The 18,890-nt window shown below is 46.4% G+C and overlaps 1 protein-coding gene across 5 annotated transcripts in view; it reads left to right on the top strand.

Moving 5' to 3' along the window:
* The window catches only part of IL11RA (interleukin 11 receptor subunit alpha), a 136,660-nt gene that overhangs the window by 62,892 nt on the left and 54,878 nt on the right, over nucleotides 1–18,890 (top strand). For 3 of the 5 annotated variants that reach the window (XM_053408056.1, XM_053408052.1, XM_053408055.1), the window contains exon 2: nucleotides 944–1,019. The exons of 1 other annotated variant lie outside the window; for it this stretch is intronic. Coding sequence is in view for 2 of the 4 variants with exons in the window: in XM_053408052.1 (XP_053264027.1) it covers nucleotides 944–1,019 (76 nt within the window). In the remaining 2 variants the exon portion in view is untranslated. Of the gene's footprint in view, nucleotides 1–943; nucleotides 1,020–1,832; nucleotides 1,955–18,890 lie in introns of those variants that run through there. One more of the 5 variants, XM_053408057.1, reaches the window with a different exon arrangement.

The raw sequence follows: 18,890 nt of genomic DNA, 5'->3' as shown, positions 1-18,890 counted from the left end.
ATAATAATTATTATTATTATTATTATTATTATTATTATTATTATTATTATTACTACTAACACTAACTCAGTGGAACGGCTCTGCTCTGCAATGCTTCTGAATCCCATTTGCTGGAAGACATGGGTTTTTCTTTGGGGCATCTGTGCGAGGTCCAGATGTCTTGATCCAGCAGGCCCTTTATATATGCTTTCACCCACAACCCCATTGCCTCTCAGGTAATTTCCTCAAGCCCCGTTCTTTGCTCAAGTGGCCATTAGCTCCTGCAGAGCGTGACTTCCCATAGCCTTGATTGCGTGATTTGTGCATGATTTTTTCACAGCACCCCGGGTCGCCTCTTCCTCCTCTCCCTTGCCCGCTGATACCCACACCTGCGCAGGTTGATGATGCTCCTTTCCTCTCCTCGCTCGCTTTTGCCCTGTCCCGGAAACTCCCCCTGCAAAGGGGAGAGCCAGGGAGGCCTTGCCTTTCGCTCCTGGTATCTGCAGCCTGAAATCGAACCCGGCCCCCGGCTCCCCCACTCCATTCCCCAGCCGCCAAACTTTTTTACGAGCGCTTTGCTTTTGACATTATTTTTAGGAATTTCTCCAGCGTGTGGCTGGGCTGGTGGGGGGAGGGCGGTGGGGGGAAATGGTTTTCCTTTCCTCCCGAGCAGCAGGCAGGAGCCGCTGGGCTGCTTTGGCTGCCGTTCTGCTTGTTAACAGAGCAGTTGCTGTTCGGCTCCTGCCAGAGCCTCAGGTTACGGGTAGGCGAGGGGCTCGGGTTGGGTGCAGTGGGGCGGCTGCCAAGGGGAGGGGGCTTGGGCTGCGGGGAGGCTTGGGTGAGGGGCAGAAGCGGGGGTCGCGGTGGGGATTGGGTGGGTGTGTTCCCAGCTCTCCGGCTGCAGCCAGCGTCAAGAATAGCGGCCCCCTCCACCAACCCCCCTTTCCTTTCTTTCTTTTCCCAGAGTTTTTGTGATCTGGCGGCGGCTGCGAGGCCATGGGGAACTGCAGAGGCAGCAGAGGCAGCACCAGGTCTTGAAGGTAAGCTCTTGCCACAGGACGGCAGGAATCACCCTGCACTCTCCAATGGACGAGGGAGACTAGTAGTTGTGGGTTCCGGAGCATGGTGCTGTCCGGTTGCACCAGGCAGAGGAGAAACCCCGTGGGTTATAAGTGGTTTAGATACTGCTAGGGGAAACGGGGTGTCTGAAGGATCCATGCGCTGCCTGAACCTCTCCATCCCTATGCTGTGCATGTGTTTTATGGCACGTGGGGCATGCTCCGAGGGCGCCGGGCTGTGTTCCTCTGGCCGATCCCAGCAGAAGGAGCTTGGCTCCTCCAGAGGCGACACGGCATCGCTGAGTCACAATCCACTGAGTCAGCACTCTGGGACCCCTGCGTCAACGGGGTCACCGCACGCGGTGGACTCTCTCGTATCTGAGTCAGAGCGTTGGGAAGCGTTCAGTCCTGCGCAGCTCAGTTCAAAGCGTTTTGCAGGGCGCACTGCACACAAGTCTCGGGCTGCTTTTACAACGTGTGTTTTCCGCACAGCCAGGGAGAGGTTGTTAGGGCTGCAGCCGTTTCCTTGCTAAATGTATTTGCTCCGCCGTTTAGGGTGCAACAACCCCACAAAGCTGCTTTACGGCATTTAATAAATATATTCCAAAACTCTTACCACTTTAGCGCTCAAAAAAGAAGCTTCCAAATTTATTTCCAAAGTTAACTTTGGTGCACTACTGCAATGGTGGTGCAAGCTGCTTTGTGCTGTTGTTTTTGTGTGAGTTGCTCAAACTTCCACTCAGGCTATCTAAGCCGAAATGTTTCTCTAGATCTCCTGAGCCGAAGCTTTGCCAGACTTATTACCCTTGCAGCAGTGACAGTAGCAGCAGCAGCAGCCGCCCTGGTCAATTGTATCTCATCCAACTCTCCAAGGTCAACCCAAAGCAACCTTTTAATGGGGCCATAAACCAGGAGGGGTATGTAGAAAGTTTCGGCATGCGGACCCTGCATTTATGGAACGCTCTCCCTCGGAGATTAATCAAAGCCTTCTGAAAGCCGTGCACAATCTGCTTGGGGTGGCTTCTGTTGCAGGGGACAAGCAGAAAAACGGTGGTGGGGTTAAGAGACCAATTGAGTTTTTAATGCCGAATTGGATTTAAAGTGGATGCTTCGTTTGTTTAATCTGTTAACTGCCCTCCGAGTCTCCAGGGTGGGGTGAGCTAGGTCCTCAAACAATTAAATCGCCGCTCTTTTATTAGCCATTTATTAACCAAATAAGTTGTTTTGGTTCTATCTCTGTTTAACCCGTTGCTGTGCACGGACTCTGTGAAGGCGGAGGAATTGGCTTCCATTTTTCTGCCTTTATAGTTCTCTGGCTGCATTGCAGTTTACTTTCTCTGGAACTGTTATAGTTCAGTTGCTGTGGAGCACAACAGAAAGATCTGTGTATGTTCTGCCTGGAGAAGAGAAGATTATTGTGGGAAAGATTGTGGATTATTGTGGGAAAGAGGGCGATGAAAATTATCAAGGGGATGGAGAAACTTCCCCTATGAGGAAGGTTGCAGCATTTAGGACTTTCTAGTTTAGAGAAAAGGCGAGTTAAAAAAGTGGCATGATAGATGTTTATAAAAAGAAAATACTCGCACAGTGCACAGTTCAACTATGGAACTCCCTGCCACAAGGAGGTAGTGACAACCACCAATTGGATGGCTTTTAAAGAAGATTAGACAGATTTATGGCGTGTCAAGTTCTTCTGATGGCTACTAGTCAGGAAGGTTATATTTGGCCGTAAACAACCTTGGCCCAGTATACCTGAAGGAGCGTCTCCACCCCCATCGTTCTGCCCGGACACTGAGGTCCAGATCCGAGGACCTTCTGACACTCCCTGCAAGAAGTTACAGGGAACCAGGCAGAGGGCCTTTTCAGTAGTGGCGCCTGCCCTGTGGAGCTCCCTCCCATCAGATGTCAAGGAAATTAACAACTATCTGACTTTTAGAAGACATCTGAAGGCAGCCCTGCATAGGGAAGTTTTTAATGTTTGAAGTTTTATTCTGTTTTTAATGTTCTGTTGAAAGCTGCCCAAAGTGGCTGGGGAAGCCCAGCCAGGTGGGCGGGGCAGAAATAATATATTATTATTATTATTATTATTATTATTATTATTATTATTCACAATTGGAGGCAGAACTGTTTCTGAATACCAGCCACTGGAAACGGCAGGAAGGGAGAGGGCTACTCTTGTGCTCAGATGCTTGCAGGTTTCCCAGTGGGGTAACTGGTTGGCCATTGTGAGAACAGGACACTGGACTAGATGGGCCATTGCTCCAGCAGGCTTGTCTCATGCTTATATTAATGTGAGCCATGGCAGAGGTCTTCAGATACCTGCTGGACTGTCTCACACAGAAGATGGAGTGAACTCTTGTTCTCCCGTTGCTCCAGAGGGCAGGACCAGCGCTATGAACATTACGAGAAATTTCCTAATGGCAAGAGCCGTTCAACAGTGGAACAGTCTGCCTCAAGGATGTGGTGCCCTCTCTTTTGCCGAGGCAGAGACTGGGCAGCCATCACCAGTCAGGGATGCTGTAAATTCCTAGGCCTTCAATTTGTTGTTGTTGTTGTTGTTGTTTAGTCGTTTAGTTGTGTCCGCCTCTTCGTGACCCCCTGGACCAGAGCATGCCAGGCCCTCCTGTCTTCCACTGCCTCCCGCAGTTTGGTTAGACTCATGCTGGTAGCTTCGAGAACACTGTCCCACCATCTCGTCCTCTGTCGTCCCCTTCTCCTTGTGCCCGCCATCTTTCCCAACATCAGGGTCTTTTCCAGGGAGTCTTCTCTTCTCATGAGGTGGCCAAAGTATTGGAGCCTCAGCTTCAGGATCTGTCCTTCCAGTGAGCACTCAGGGCTGATTTCTTTCAGAATGGAGAGATTTGATCTTCTTGCAGTCCATGGGACTCTCAAGAGTCTCCTCCAGCACCAGAATTCAAAAGCATCAATTCTTCGGCCATCAGCCTTCTAGGCCTTCAATATCCCTCCCAAATCCAACATTCTGTTATGCTTTCACAACCTAGATGAATTGTGTCATTCTGGATTTTTTGGGAAGGCTGAAATCAAGAGACCCATTTCCACACACTCCCTTCCCAAGTGGCCGAATTGGTAGCGTTAGCTACCCAAGCAGATGTTGCAATCCGGTAGACAACGCCAAATGTTTTTTGGAGCCCGCTTGGCCGGTGTGGTCAAATGCCGGCAACTGCATGGCTGTGGCGTGAAAGGGGCATGAGGAGTCATCACCAGCGTATCTTGGCAGCATTTGAGTTCCTCATCTCCAGGCAGGCTCAGAATTTGAGGAGGTAAAGAGCTGAAGGTGGCGGTTTAAATGTCAGAGAGGAAATGTGCTTTTGCTCAGCTGGATTTCCAAGGGGAAATCTGTCTTTGGACAAAGATCATAGAATCTTAGAATCTTGGAAGGGACCCCAAGGGTCATCTAGTCCAACCCCCTGCAATGCAGGAATCTCAGCTAAAGCATCCCTGACTGGTGGCCATCCAACCTCTGCTTGAAAACTTCCAGTGGAGGACAATCCACAACCTCCCAAGGGAGACCATTCCATTTTCAAATAGCTCAAATAGCTCACTGTCAGAAACTTCTTCCTGATGTTTAGACGGAATCTCCTTTCTTGCAACTTGGAGCTATTGGTTCGAATCCTACCCTTCAGAAGAAACAAACTTGCTCCATCTTCCTGTGACAGCCCTTAAGATATTTAAAGATGGCTATCATATCTCCTCTCATCCTCCTCTTCTCCAGGCTAAACGTATCCAGCTCCTTCAATCGTTCCTCATAAGGCTTGGTTTCCAGACCCTTGATCATCTTGGTTGCCCTCCTCTGCACACCTTCCAGCTTGTCAACATCCTTCTTAAATTGTGATGCCCAGAATTGGACTCAGTATTCGAGGTGTGGCCTAACCAAGGCAGACTAGAGTGGTACTATTATTTCCCTTGATCTGGACACTAGACTTCTGTTGGTGCAGCCTAGAATAGCATTCACTTCTTTTGCTGGTGCATCTTACTGTTCACTCATGTTAAGCTTGTGGTCCTAAGACCCCTTGATCTTTTTCATGTCTCCTACTGATAAGCCAGGTGTTCCTCATCTTATATGTGTGCATCTGGTTCTTCCTGCCTAAGTGCTTAACTTTACATTTGTCCCTGTTGAAATTCATTTTGGGAGCTTGCGCCCAGTACTCCAATCTGTAAAAGTCATTTTGAATTCTGATTCTGTCTTCTGTGGCATTACCTTACCTTATGGCAGGATGAGTGAAAGACTCATTCTAACATGAGAAGATCTTGCTGGATCAGGCCAGTGGCCCATCTGGTCCGGCATCCTGTTCTCACAGGGACCGACTAGATGCTTGTGCGAAACCTCCAAGCAGGATCCAGGCTCTAGAGGCCTCTCCCTTCCTGTGGCTTCCAGCAACTGGGATTCGGAAGCCTGGCTGCCTCCGACTGCAGAGGCAAAGCATAGTCATCCTGGCCATCGATAGCAATAACCTCCACAAATTTGTCTACTCCTCTTTTAAAGCCATCTAGGTTGGCAGCCATCCCTGCCTTCTGTGGCAGGGAGTTCCACAGTTCAACTGTGCTGAAGATGGCCTCATCATCATCACCTTCTGCTGTTGAACCCAGGACCTTTGGTCTGTCCCTGAGCTCTGGCCACTCCTTGTTGAGGGGTAAAGCCCCCCCAGGTTAACACTTATGTGGTGAAGCCTGCCCAAAAGCGCTTGCCCCTCTTCCAAGGTTCGTGCAGCTTAGCTGTGACTGCTCCGTTCTGAAAGAAATCCATTCTGTATGTTTTCAAGAGCACCCTTTACAAAATAAAAAGCAAATCACACGTTGCAGGACACTCAGAGTTTGGCATTTCTGTCCTTTCCTGAAAGAGGAAAAAGCTGGAGGGTTTGGGTTTCAAAATATGGATTTCAGTGTTGGAAGGAAATTCAGTTTTAATGAGGTCTTATGTCTCTATTCATTTTATTGCCTTCCCTGAGCCTTTAGAGTGGAGCAGGCAGTAAAATAAATTGTCCGGCTCTCCAGGAGCCTTCTAAGTTACCACCGGAAGATCCAGCATCGGTCTGTTGCCATGGGAGCTCTGCCACAGTGGGAAGCAAGGAGAGATGGTCCCACCGTAGAGACAGAAAAGGTGGCAGGTGCTGAGCTTTTGATACACAAAAGGTGCCCACGTTCAACCCTTGCCATCTCTGGTGGGAAGGAACCTGGTAGCAAGCCTGGTAGTCTTGGTTCGGGTGGCACAGAGACTCACAGAATTGTAGTTCTGGGAGGGGACCCCAGCGGTCATCTAGTCCAACCCCCTGCAATGTGGCAATCATGGCTAAAGAACCCCTGACAGAAGGTCATTCAAGCTCTCCAGCAAAGGGGAGTCCACCACCTTCCGAGGGAGTTTTTTTAAACAGTTGGATGGGTTGTCGTGTTGTCTTGAAGCTAGGAAATTAAGGGACAATTTATTTTACTGCCTGCTCCACTCTAAAGGCTCAGGGAAGGCAATAAAATGGAAACGATGCCTTATGAGCAACAGCTAAGGGAGCTGGGCATGTTTAGCCTGGAGAAGAGGAGGCTGAGGGGTGATATGATAGCCATGTTCAAATATATAAAAGGATGTCACATAGAGGAGGGAGAAAGGTTGTTTTCTGCTGCTCCAGAGAAGCGGACACAGAGCAATGGATCCAAACTACAAGAAAGAAGATTCCACCTAAACATTAGGAAGAACTTCCTGACAGTAAGAGCTGTTTGACAGTGGAATTTGCTGCCAAGGAGTGTGGTGGAGTCTCCTTCTTTGGAGGTCTTTAAGCAGAAGCTTGACAACCATATGTCAGGAGTGCTCTGATGGTGTTTCCTGCTTGGCAGGGGGTTGGACTCGATGGCCCTTGTGGTCTCTTCCAACTCTATGATTCTATAAAGTTCAATGAAAAGCGTAGAAGACCCAGTGGATCAGTTCATTCACTAATCAGTTTATGCATAAGGTCCATATATGTGAAAGTGTCTATTCCACCTGTCTGTTCATAGAGTCCAACAATCCACACAAAAGGTTGTTGCAGTTTGACAAGGATTTCTGGAATATTAGCCTTGTTTCACTGTCTTGGGCTTCATCAGTAGTACAAACTCATATATGATATCAAAGGACAGTGGATCTTATAGCATAGTAGTAGCTGCTGTAAGAACCACAAGCCCAGCAGCAACTCAGTCAAAGAACTCTTCGGCTTCCATCTTGGCAAAATGGCGCCCGGCCTTCTCGAAGGATTCAGCAGATGAAACAATACAGTCGAGGCGGTAGTGATTCTGTGCGGCCTTCTAAAGAGCTCTTTCAGCAAATAGATTTATTTTAATTGTGCTTTTTAAAAATGCAGTTTGAAAATCTAGGTCTTTGCCCTGTGGTGTATGAGGTGATTTGAATTCCGGGCACACAGATGGTAATTTTCTGGACTCAGTGAAATGGGGACAATTCGGTCGGATGTTGCTTCTCTCAGTGTGCACAGATGGAGTTCATCATTGCTTTTTGTTCCCTGTTTTGCCTTCCTGCTCATAAATCCTGAGAGGTATTTCCTGAAACTCTAAACTCTATATGAGTGAAAACTGGTTTGACAATCGTATCCCCTCTTCACAGGGACTCTTGGGAACTGTAGTTTTTTAAGTGGGGGGGCTAGGAGCGCCTAACAGGATCCAGACCATCTTGCCAGCTACAGTTCCTGGGATTCTTCCGGTGAAGTGATGCCAAAGTGATAGGCAACGGATGCGAGTTAGTGCAGCGGATGTGCCCCAAATAGGCGTTCGTACTTGGTTTGTGCACCTTGGCATTTTCTAATGGAGCATCTAAGGACACGTTCGCAAGTGGTGCTAAAAATGCTTTTCGGTCCGAAAAGTGTGAAGCTGGTTAATGAGGTGTAGAAAGTGGAAAAGAGCCATTTTAAAAATAGAAATCTGCATGCCAGCTAATGAAGATTTCCTTTTTCATTTCGAACTACACTTGAGGGAAACGGGCACAGGGGACTCACTGAGTTATTATACATGTCATACGAAAATGAGCATCTGTCCCGGAGAAACTGAGGCTTTCTTGGAGGTGATTTGCGGTTCCAGAGTGAGAAGGTCAGTGCTGCAAGGCAGATTTCCCTGAAAGATGGGCTTGACCACCAACACCGATCAACTCCTGCCATGCACAAATGCAGGCGAGTGTTGTTTGGTGTGTTCCCGGACGCGTTCTCCGTTTACACAGAGCCACAGTGACGCCCAGCAAGATTGGCCGGCGCCTCGCGTGAACGCCCTGGGACGCTTCCCACAATCCTCTGCAATAAGCCGTCGCTCGGCAGACACACGTCGACTTGGAAAGGGCTCTCTACAGCTAGAAAATTCTGAAACCCACTGGAATAGCCAGGCATAGATGTTGAAAGCCGGCGTGGCGTTTCGCTCCAATGTTTTGAGCGTCCTCCTCTGCCTGTGTGAAACTGAGTCACACAAGGTCTGGATGCTTTTGCGAAGAAATCTGAATTTTTAACGAAAAATGCAAGCAAGCCTTGCGGCGAGAGGCTTAAGGGATTGAGTTGCAGGGCTGCAGTGTGGACATGCTCTCTTGATGGATTAAATGCACACGGGTTGGAGGTGTTTGGAGAGTTGTGGGCCCTACAATGCTTCGCCAGCCAGCACATGCCAATCAGCATGGCTTTTCTTGTGCAACTCATTGTTTTCCCATCTGTGTAGTAATAATAATAATAATAATAATAATAATAATAATAATAATAATAACAACAACATCAGGGGGTTACTCGAGAGCAATCAGGCAAATGCCTCTCTGGTCAGCTGTAAAGCCTCGTTATTGGTGCCAAAAATCCTTCACCATGCAGAGCGTTACTATTCTGTGGCTGGCTCATTCACTGGCAGAATCTGTGAGTGGGCGGTCCTTAAACCTTCCCCAGCAGAGTAGTTTCTTGACGCCCAGTCTGCGCCTCCCCTCTCAGCATGGAAGCCTACTGTGCAGGGAGGGCGTGGGCAACGGAGGACCTCTCTCCTCCCCGCTTTGCCCAGGCAAGGTGTCCTGGCACCGCCTCGCCTCCTCTGAGCCCTGAAGCTCCTCTCCACTGGAGGTGTGGCTACTCTGCTCCGCTGAGGAGGTGCTGCTCTCTGTAATCCATCCGGCTTTTCCCCTCTCGCCCCTGAGCCGATGGCAGTTCCCTGATAATAATAATAATAATAATAATAATAATAATAATAATAATAATAATAATTTTATTCATACCCTGCCCTTCCCGGTTCAAAAACCGGGCTTAGGGCAGCTAACAACAAATTTAAAACACTTAATTGTAAAAACAGCATAAAATACAGTATAAAAACATGAATAGCAATAAAATTCAAAGTTCAGAAATCAATTTAGGGGAAATCCATCTAATAAGCATTAGATAATCCCCAGGGCTAGCTGGCTGAACTGGTCCTACTTGGGCCAGTGAGGAGGCAAGGGGAGAATTAGCTGTGGGGTCTCAGAGCGGGTGATCTTCATAACATGGGAGTGGGAGGGAAGAGAAGGGAAATAAAAGATCAGGCTAAGTTCAAATTAAAAGCCAGGCAGAATAGCTCTAGACAATTCAGTTTCATCCATAGAAGAAGCCATTCTGCATATGTCCAAAGGGGTTGTTGTTTTGGGGAAGAGCAGAGGAATGATGGGATCTTGTGACAAGTCATGTCTGTCTTCCGTGTGTGTGTGACGGATTGCAGAGGCTGGCCCACCCCTTTCCTTTGCTGAAGCCTTCATGTGGGATACAGACATGCTTTTTCCAGAAGAGCTGGCAAATGGAAATTGCTGAGCTTGATGTGCCTTTGGTTTGATCCAGCAGCCAGGCTCTTCCTATGCTGTGACGTCGATGTTCTCGCTGAGTGCAGTCAAACCTCGGTTTCCGAACACAATCCATTCTGGAAGCCTGTTCAGCTTCCGAAATGTTCAGCTGTCGAGCTTTCTGCAATCAAGTGGAAGCCACGTTGGACATTTGGCTGCTGGGAAACGTTTGAAAACCGGAGCATTTATCGTATTTTTTGCTCTATAAGACTCACTTTTTCCCTCCTAAAAAGTAAGGGGAAATGTGTGTGCGTCTTATGGGGCGAATGCAGGCTGCGCAGCTATCCCAGAAGCCAGAACAGCAAGAGGGATTGCTGCTTTCACTGCGCAGTGGTCCCTCTTGCTGTTCTGGCTTCTGAGATTCAGAATATATTTTTCCCTGTTTTCCTCCTCCAAAAACTAGGTGTGTCTTGTGGTCTGGTGCATCTTATAGAGCAAAAAATATGGTACTTCCAGGTTTTCGGCATTCGGGAACCGAAACGTTCCAAAACGGAGGCGTTTGGGAGCTGAGGTTTGACAGTAGTGATTTATTCCAGAATATTTTTTTTTGCAAGCATCAATCTGATAATGCCACAATCCTGTGCATCATTGCGCTTCTGAATTCCAGTTGCTGGCAGATGGGCACGGTCTTACTGCTGCCGGGCTCATGCACAGCTTGCAGGCTTCCGCTGGCGTCTGGTTGGCCGTTGCAAGCCCAGGATGACGGATGGATGGACCATTGGCTGATCCAGCAAACTTGTCCTATGTTCTCATAACATTTTGGAGGGGGTGTCCGTGCAGTGGAGACCTTTGCTGAGACGGTACCAAGTGGGCCTCCTTTGAGGCAGCTGGAGCACCAGAGAGGGACGCATTGAGTTCTAGGATTCGAGGAACACACAGGACCAGGTCATCTCCTGATCCAGCCATCAGGGCCACGGCATGCCTTTCACCTCTCCTTGCATTGCGTCTCAATATCACTGCCCAGATGTGATGCCCTGGCTTAGTCTGCTTTGCTTAGTGTGAACCCAAATATGTGTGTGCTTATTTGTGAATGGAGTTGTTTTCTCCAAGCCTAGAGACGGCGTCCCACTGAACACAAGCAGAGACGACTGTTTGTTCCGTATTCATTTCAATTATTTAAATACAGTGCTCCCTTGGTTCTCAAACTTAATCCGTTCCGGAAGTCAGTTCCAAAACCAAAGTGTTCCAAAACCAAGGTGCATTTTCCCATAGAAAATAATGCAAAACGGATTAAACCGTTCCAGACTTTTAAAAACAACCCCTAAAGCAGCAAATTAACCTGAATTCTACTATCTAACGAGACCATTGATCCATAAGCAATAAACAATGTACTGCAGTCACACAATCAATCAGTAGCTGAACTGGGTTCCACAGAGTCAGAAAAACAAAACAAAAGCTGCAAAAACAAAAATGCAAAATAATTAGCAAAAACAGACAGACCTCAGCATAACACTCAAATTGTTGGTGTAACACTCAAAACAGAAGTGTGCCACTCAAAACAGAAGTGTAACACTCAAAACGGAGCACGTTCAGCTTCTGAAAAAAGTTTGCAAACCGGAACACTTACTTTCGGGTTTGCAGTGTTTGGGTTCCAAGGCATTTGAGAACCAAGGTACCACTGTACTGCCCTTTTGCCACAACAAAAGCAAATAGATAAGAATACATTGAAAAAAGAAAACAGTCTGGCATTTGACACTACTTTGTGCATTGTTAGCTCAGAATCTGGGTATATCTTTTCTGTGGGTGTGTCATATGTTTGTATTTCCCGCTTTGTGGAAATAATCTGCAAAGCGATTTGCGGATTGTGAGCTGACCTGGCAATAGCATTCCTAAGGTCCTTAAAGGATGGGGAAGGCGGGTCAGTGACAAGAGCCTTTGGTTTGGTGGCTGAATCGCTTAAAGCCCTGCTGGGTTGCTGCCGTTTTGCAAAGCCAGACAGGGCATGTTGTGCAACACGCAGTAAAACGGTTGACGACCGGCAACTGTCAAGTGTGGAGCCAGGATTCCCGGCTGACGGACACATGTTCAGGCGTCTCAGTTTCCATAGGGACTGGCTGCTTCCCCAGGAATGCTCCTGGCCCCTGGCATTTAAATATAACCCATCTTGCACCAACACAGTGGATTGTTTTCTAGGCCTCTGATATCACCGTCGACTCTTGGATCCGGGTCTTGTAAACAACAGATGAGGCAGTAAATCTACGTCTGGATTGTATTGCGTGGGACTGCAGGTGGGGACTCACGTCACAGAATGCCCCTCCATGGAACAAAACTCTTTTACCTAGAAATCTAGCCTTCTGCAGAGAAGGCCAAGCCTCTTCTATTTTATTTTATTATTTTATTTTATTTTATTTTATTTTATTATTTTATTTTATATATTAAATTTCTATACCACCCTTCATGCAAGGATCACAAGGCGGTTTACAATATAAAAGCACAAAAATACAGAACAGAGTAACAAACAAAAACAATAACTCCTGCACACAATTTAAAAGGTTATTGCTTACCTTGGTCTGGAAACTATACAGTGGTACCTTAGTTCTCAAACTTAATTCCAGAAGTCCATTCCAAAACCAAGGCGCACTTTCCCATAGAAAGTCCAGACTTTTAAAAACAACCCTTAAAACAGCAATTTAACATGAATTTTACTATCTAATGAGACCATTGAACCATAAAAGGAAAGCAATAATCAATGTACTGTACTGTAAAATAAATAAGACAAGATTGTAGATGATAAAAGTTTTTTTTAAAAAATTCTTACCTGCGCTGATGATACTCATTGTTTGGATAGGGGGCTTTTATCCGTTTCCACAGTCGCACAATCCATCAATCAGTAACTGAACTGGGTTCCACATAGTCCCAAAAACAAATGAACCGGAAAAGCCTCAAAAACAAAAATTCAAAATAAATGACAAAAACAAAAGCGCCAAACTTAATCCGTTCCGGAAGTTCCATTTGACTTCTGAAATGTTAAAAAACCAAGGCGCAGTTTCTAATTGGTCCAGGCAAGGGGTCAGTAACCTTTTTCAGCCACTGTCCCTCAGACCATGTGGTGGGCCTGACTATTTTTTTTTTGGGGGGGGGGGGGAATAATGAACGAATTCCTCTGCCCCACAAATAGCCCAGAGATGCATTTTAAATAAAAGGACACATTCTACTCATGTAAAAACATGCGGATTCCTGGACCGTCCACTGGCTGGATTTAGAAGGCGCTTGGGCCGCATCCAGCCCACGGGTCTTAGGTTGCCTACCCCTGGTCCAGGTGCCCCAGAAACAAAAGCCGACAGCCGTTTCGGATGTTTGGCTTCCGAAAAACATTTGCAAACTGGAACACTTACTTCTGGGTTTTCGGCGTTTGGGAACCAAGGTACAACTGTACAGTCATACCTCAGGCTGAAGTAGCTTGGGATGAATATTTTCGGGTTGCCCTCCGCAGCGACTCGGAAGTAACAGAGTCTGTTACTTCCGCGTTTCGCCGCTCGCACATGCACATGCACAGACGCTCAAAATGACATCATGCACATGCATGGAAGCACCAAATCGTGGCACGCGCAGACACGCAGACGCGGGTTGTGTTCGCTTCTGGATGCGAATGGGGCTCCGGAACGGATCCCGTTCGCATCCAGAGGTACCACTGTACTTCTGTTGAAGCGGCCGAGAACAGTGTTTGCTTCTATTGCCGCTGCATCACCCTGTTGACTCATGTTAAGCTTGTGGTCCACCAACCAAGCTTGTGGTTTGCACCTGGCACCTGGTGCTCTTATCATTGAACATGTCCTCTGGGGAAACCGATGGAGATACCAGTGCAAACCAATCTGTCACACACTTAGGACAGTGTGGAGCAGGTGGCACTTCCTTGCTCACAAGCTGGCCTCTGTTTGTCAGGATGGGGGCACCTCAGGAATATGCCTGCATCAGGCAGGCTAGTTCACAGGAGTGGGGTCTCATGCCAGGGAGGACCAAGACCCATTAGCACCTGGGTGGTGGAGTAATAAGATGTCTAAACCTTAGCAATTTGCACCTCATTAATGAGCTGAAGTTTTGCATCCTGGCCAGTCCTATACACCAGACACATTTCCTATAAGGAAGTCACTTGACCCTTGGGAAAGGGAGACTCAAATAGCCTTAGGGTACAAATCAGGGTGGATAAAAATCAATGATTTTTAAGAATAAAATAAAATAATTGGATTTGTTTTATTTAAATCAGATTTTTTTTATTTAAATTGGGATTTTTAAAATAAAATGCTTTTGGAGGAAACATCTTTCTAAAGATAGTTTTCTATTTAAGTTGCATTATAAGTCCAAAGGCTATTCATCAGGAAATAAGGATTTGTTTTTCATATGTGCCAAAACTCAGTCTAAGGGTGTGTGTTTTTTAATCGTTTAACCACATCAGTTAGCAAACATGGATACATATGCAATAATGTTATTGTTTTAGTTAAATAAATTGTTTAAAGGTAAAGGGACCCTTGACCATTAGGTCCAGTCGTTACCGATTCTGGGGTTGTGTTCTTAACCCGAGGTACTATTACTGGGTTAGCGGAGTCTGGAACCTGAAGCGTCTGTAACCTGAGGGTACCACTGTATCTGCATTTTGCAAAGAAAAAAATATTTTGATACTATGGTATACCACATTGAAATGTTTAAATGTTTCTTTGTCCTTGAATCTTCCTGTCACACTTGCCATCCATTCATGCCACACCAGGGTGGCATGCCACACCCTTTGAGAACCTTAAAGGGGTAAAGGTCTGTTCAAGACCCTGTGTTTATTTAGACAGGGCAATTGTGCTGGAGAAGACCCCGCCAGCCATACTCTCTCCTGGGCTGACCGGCAGGCTATTCGTCTGCTTGCATAAAGAACTTGACAGCTTTTATAAAGACGGCAAAGTTGTCACAACTCGGCTAATAAGAAACCACAAGGAATTAGCTTTGTAGGGGGGAAACGTTGCCAGTCCAAAAACCTCAAGCGTTCTGTTTCTTCTTGTGAATGTAGCATCCCATGCCAGCCCGGGTTTGTTTTGTTTTTTATGTGTTTGTCTCATAGCCCAGGGTGGGGGGTGGGGGTAGGGCTAGGCAAGAGCAAGCCATATATATATATATATGTGTGTGTGTGTGTGTGTGTGTTAATAAGCCGCTGCTTCAGCAAGAATACCATGATTCCCATGAAAAATTCTTTTTTATCATTCCGTAGAAAGTGATTGCCAAAATCGTAGTCCAATTTCACGCAGTCAATTCTGTAGTTAAACCATAATCATCACGATAGTAAAAGATTCTTTCAATCCTGCTTGCATACTTCAAACAGTCAGGCAGTCAGTCTTTCGAGAGAGGCTTGCCAGGTAGAATAGCAAATGCAAAATATATCAAAGAGAAATAATGGAGTTTCACCCCACCCTTCCGTTCTGACATACCAGTCCGATTGCAATGATGGTCCTTCTCCAGATCGAATCCTTGGCACCCAGTGGCTGAGTCAATAAGCAGAATACTTTATCTCCCCTAGTTCAAAGCATGCCTGTTAATTAAGTCCAAATTTCATCTTTAAAAGCAGGTGTCCGCTGCTCATGTTGACGGCTTTGGAGAGTTGCCAAAAACATACGGTGCATTGCACCCAGCACCCCCTGCCCCCTCATTCCTTCCAGACAGGCAGCAGGTATTGGACAATCTGCGGGTGAAGCTGCCCCCCCCGACCCTGGGGGGGATGGGAGGATAATTACTCCCATGTTATCCTCAAATTCCATACAAAAAGGCTCTGATGTAATGGGGACAGCCATTCGCCATGGCACCCAAACAGGAAGTCTAGGCAAGAGCGAGTCTTATCTATTTTATTATTATGACATTTATTGCCTACTTTTTGCCCATGAAGCTGAAGCTGGCACACGTGGTTCTCCCCTTCCTTATTTCATCCTCAACAACAACCCTGTAGGATAGGTCAGCCTTGGAGACTGAGTCTAGCCCCAGGTGACCCAGCATGTTCCATAGCTGAGTGGGGATTTGAACTCTGGTCTCCCAAGTCTTGGTCCCAAGCCATTTAAGCTTGTGATTACTAACATGTCTTGCGGCAGTGAGCTGTCCAGGTTGCCTGTGCATTGTGCCAATAACTGCTTAGATTTGACATGAGCCTCATGCAGCAAATCAGCTCCATTAGAAATTGCCCCGATTATGGAAATTATGGGAAAGTGGGATAGATATAAGACATAGGTTCAAAAATACAGCAAAGGTTCGCTATCTATGATAGCATTCGATTGACGTTGGAGAGAGACTGAGTTGAGAAATAAGACCAAGGGTACATATCGATATAGGAATGTATTAGATAAAATGTAAAGAAATATACAATAATAAGAGTACATTCATTTGTAAAAAAGGAATATACAATGGGATAGACAGGAAGCCCAAAGTGTTGGTATATATATGATTTTGGAATAGTTTTTTGTCCTTGTGTTGTTTTTTCTTTCCTTTAAGTTTATAAACTTCGTATACATACTGAAAATTACAATATAATAAGCCTTGTGATTTAATATGGTAATGTTTACCGATGTAACATAAGAACTTTAATAAATAAATAAAATTGCAAAAAAGAAAGAAAGAAAAGAAATTGCCCCGATTTCTAATATTCTTGCCTAGGATGCAGTTGGGGACTGTTTTCCCAGGGTGGCTGCAAAGAGGGAATACAGTTAATTGCACATGCTAAACAATTAGCAGTGTAATTAAGGCTTTGAGGCATGTTGGCCCACAGGAACATCTTGGTATTATGGAAGCTGAGTGTCTGGGTCTGGGGTCTGCAAGTCTGAGTCGCATCTCTGTTAGAGTGTAAAAATATGGAGGTGGCTGAAAGTTTAAAAGGTGAACTGTGAAGGGAGTGTGGAATGATTCAATGCTTTTGACCAGCAAGGCCATTTTCCTGAGTTTTCCTTTTCTTTTCACAGCAAATTTATTGTGGCCTCCCATGAATCAAGTTGCGATAACATTGCCATCCCTATAAAAACTGTTCAGTTCTGTACGCGAGCAGAACACCCTATCAATCAGCTTGGAAGAAAGTCTGGCTGACCGGGTCTTCTCCAGTGCAATGGCCTTGTCCCTTTTCTCAGGCAGACAGCGTGGTATAGTGGTTAGAGTGTTGGACCGAGACCTGGGAGAGACCTGGGTTCCAAATCCTGCTTGGCCACGCAACGCTCACTGGGTGACCTTGTGGAGGGCAGTCGCTGCCCCTCAAGTCTAACCTCCTTTGCAGGGTTGTTCTGGGGATTAAATGCAGAAGCATATATGTGGGGTCACCTGGAGCTCCTTGGGAGGAAAAAGTGGGATATATAAATGGAGGCATTGAGAGATTTTACCTTCTTGGGCTCCATGATCACTGCAGATGGTGACAGCAGTCACGAAATTAAAAGGCACCTGCTTCTTGGGAGAAAAGCAATGACAAACCCAGACAGCATCTTAAAAAGCAGAGACATCACCTTGCCAAAAAAGGCCCGTATAGTTAAAGCTATGGTTTTCCCAGTAGTGATGTATGGAAGTGAGAGCTGGACCATAAAGAAGGCTGATCGCCAAAGAATAGATGCTTTTGAATTCTGGTGCTGGAGGAGACTCTTGAGAGTCCCATGGACTGCAAGAAGATCCAACCTCTCCATTCTTAAGGAAATCAGCCCAGAGTGCTCACTGGAAGGACAGATCCTGAAGCTGAGGCTCCAAGACTTTGGGCACCTCATGAGAAGAGAAGACTCCCTGGAAAAGACCCTGATGTTGGGAAAGATGGAGTGCACAAGGAGAAGGGGACGACAGAGGACGAGATGGTTGGATAGTGTTCTTGAAGCTACCGGCATGAGTTTGATCAAACTGCGGGAGGCAGTGGAAGACAGGAGTGCCTGGTGTGCTCTGGTCCAGGGGTTCACGAAGAGTCGGACACAACTAAACGACTCAACAACAACAAATAAATGCAATAAATAAATAAAATAGTAAGTTTGCAGTCTCTGCCCTTGGCCCAAGGCCCATCATGGGGTCCCCATCCTGCCTGCCTGCCTGCCTGCCATCTCTTTCAAACAGACGTTACGCTCCCTTTTTCAGCTCCAGAAGCCAAACCGAGTCTCTTGGCCTGGAACTGGAGCTCTTGCCCGGCTTTGTCTCTGGAAAGAGAGAGTCGGGTCGGGTTTCGCCAGGAGAAACCGCAGTTTGAAGTATGGCAGCGCAGCGAGAGCTTGGAGGGGACTTGTGAGGTGGGAGGCCAGGGAAATTCTCCAAAACCCAGACATAATATGGACTCTTCTGTGGCTCAGGCTTGGATCGAGTGCTGAGGATGCGAGGCTTAATCGATGTGCGTGTGTGAGCCCTCTGGAACATGTGCATGCAACTTATTTATTTACCTTATCTATTCCATAAAATGTATGTGCTGCTTGATTGTAAAAAAAAACCCCAAAGCAGTTTGGAAAAAGATAAAACAATAAGATCCAGAAAGATTTGCAACCGTACTTTGAAACATACAAATAGTTAAAATACCAAAACGGATGAAACCCACAACAGCATTGCTAAGCATCTGGGTATGCTTGCCTAAACCAGGACGTTTTTGGCAGGCACCAAAAAGAATACAGCGAAGGCATCTGCCTGATATCAATAGGCAGGGACTTCCAACTTTCAAAATTATATGCCATTATATAAATTTATGGGGCAACAGCATTTGGATGGGGGTGTACAGTTCTGGTCGCTTGGCCTTAGAAAGGGTATTGCAGAGTTGGGAAACATTCAGAAAAGGCCAAGCAAAATGATAGATGGGATGCAGTGACAAGGGAAGTTGACAGCGTTTTGGAACCTTTTGGTTTAGAGAAAAGACGACTGGGAGGAAACAGGATTGAATTTTTTTAAATGCTTCCTGGCATGCAGAGAGCGGATAGGGACCAGTTTCCCTCCCTCTCTCATAACACTAGAACTTGTGGACCTCCAAGGAAGCTGGACGTCGGGAGAATCAGGGCAGATACAAGAAAGTCCTTCTTGACACAGCGCATGGTGGAACTTTGGAACTCCCTTCCACAGGAAGTCACCAACTTGGATGTCTGTAAAAG

This window comes from Podarcis raffonei, chromosome 11, assembly GCF_027172205.1.
Source record: "Podarcis raffonei isolate rPodRaf1 chromosome 11, rPodRaf1.pri, whole genome shotgun sequence".
Classification (NCBI taxonomy): domain Eukaryota; kingdom Metazoa; phylum Chordata; class Lepidosauria; order Squamata; family Lacertidae; genus Podarcis; species Podarcis raffonei.
Note: the sequence above shows the minus strand (reverse complement) of the source record. Positions and strands in the feature narration are given on the sequence as shown.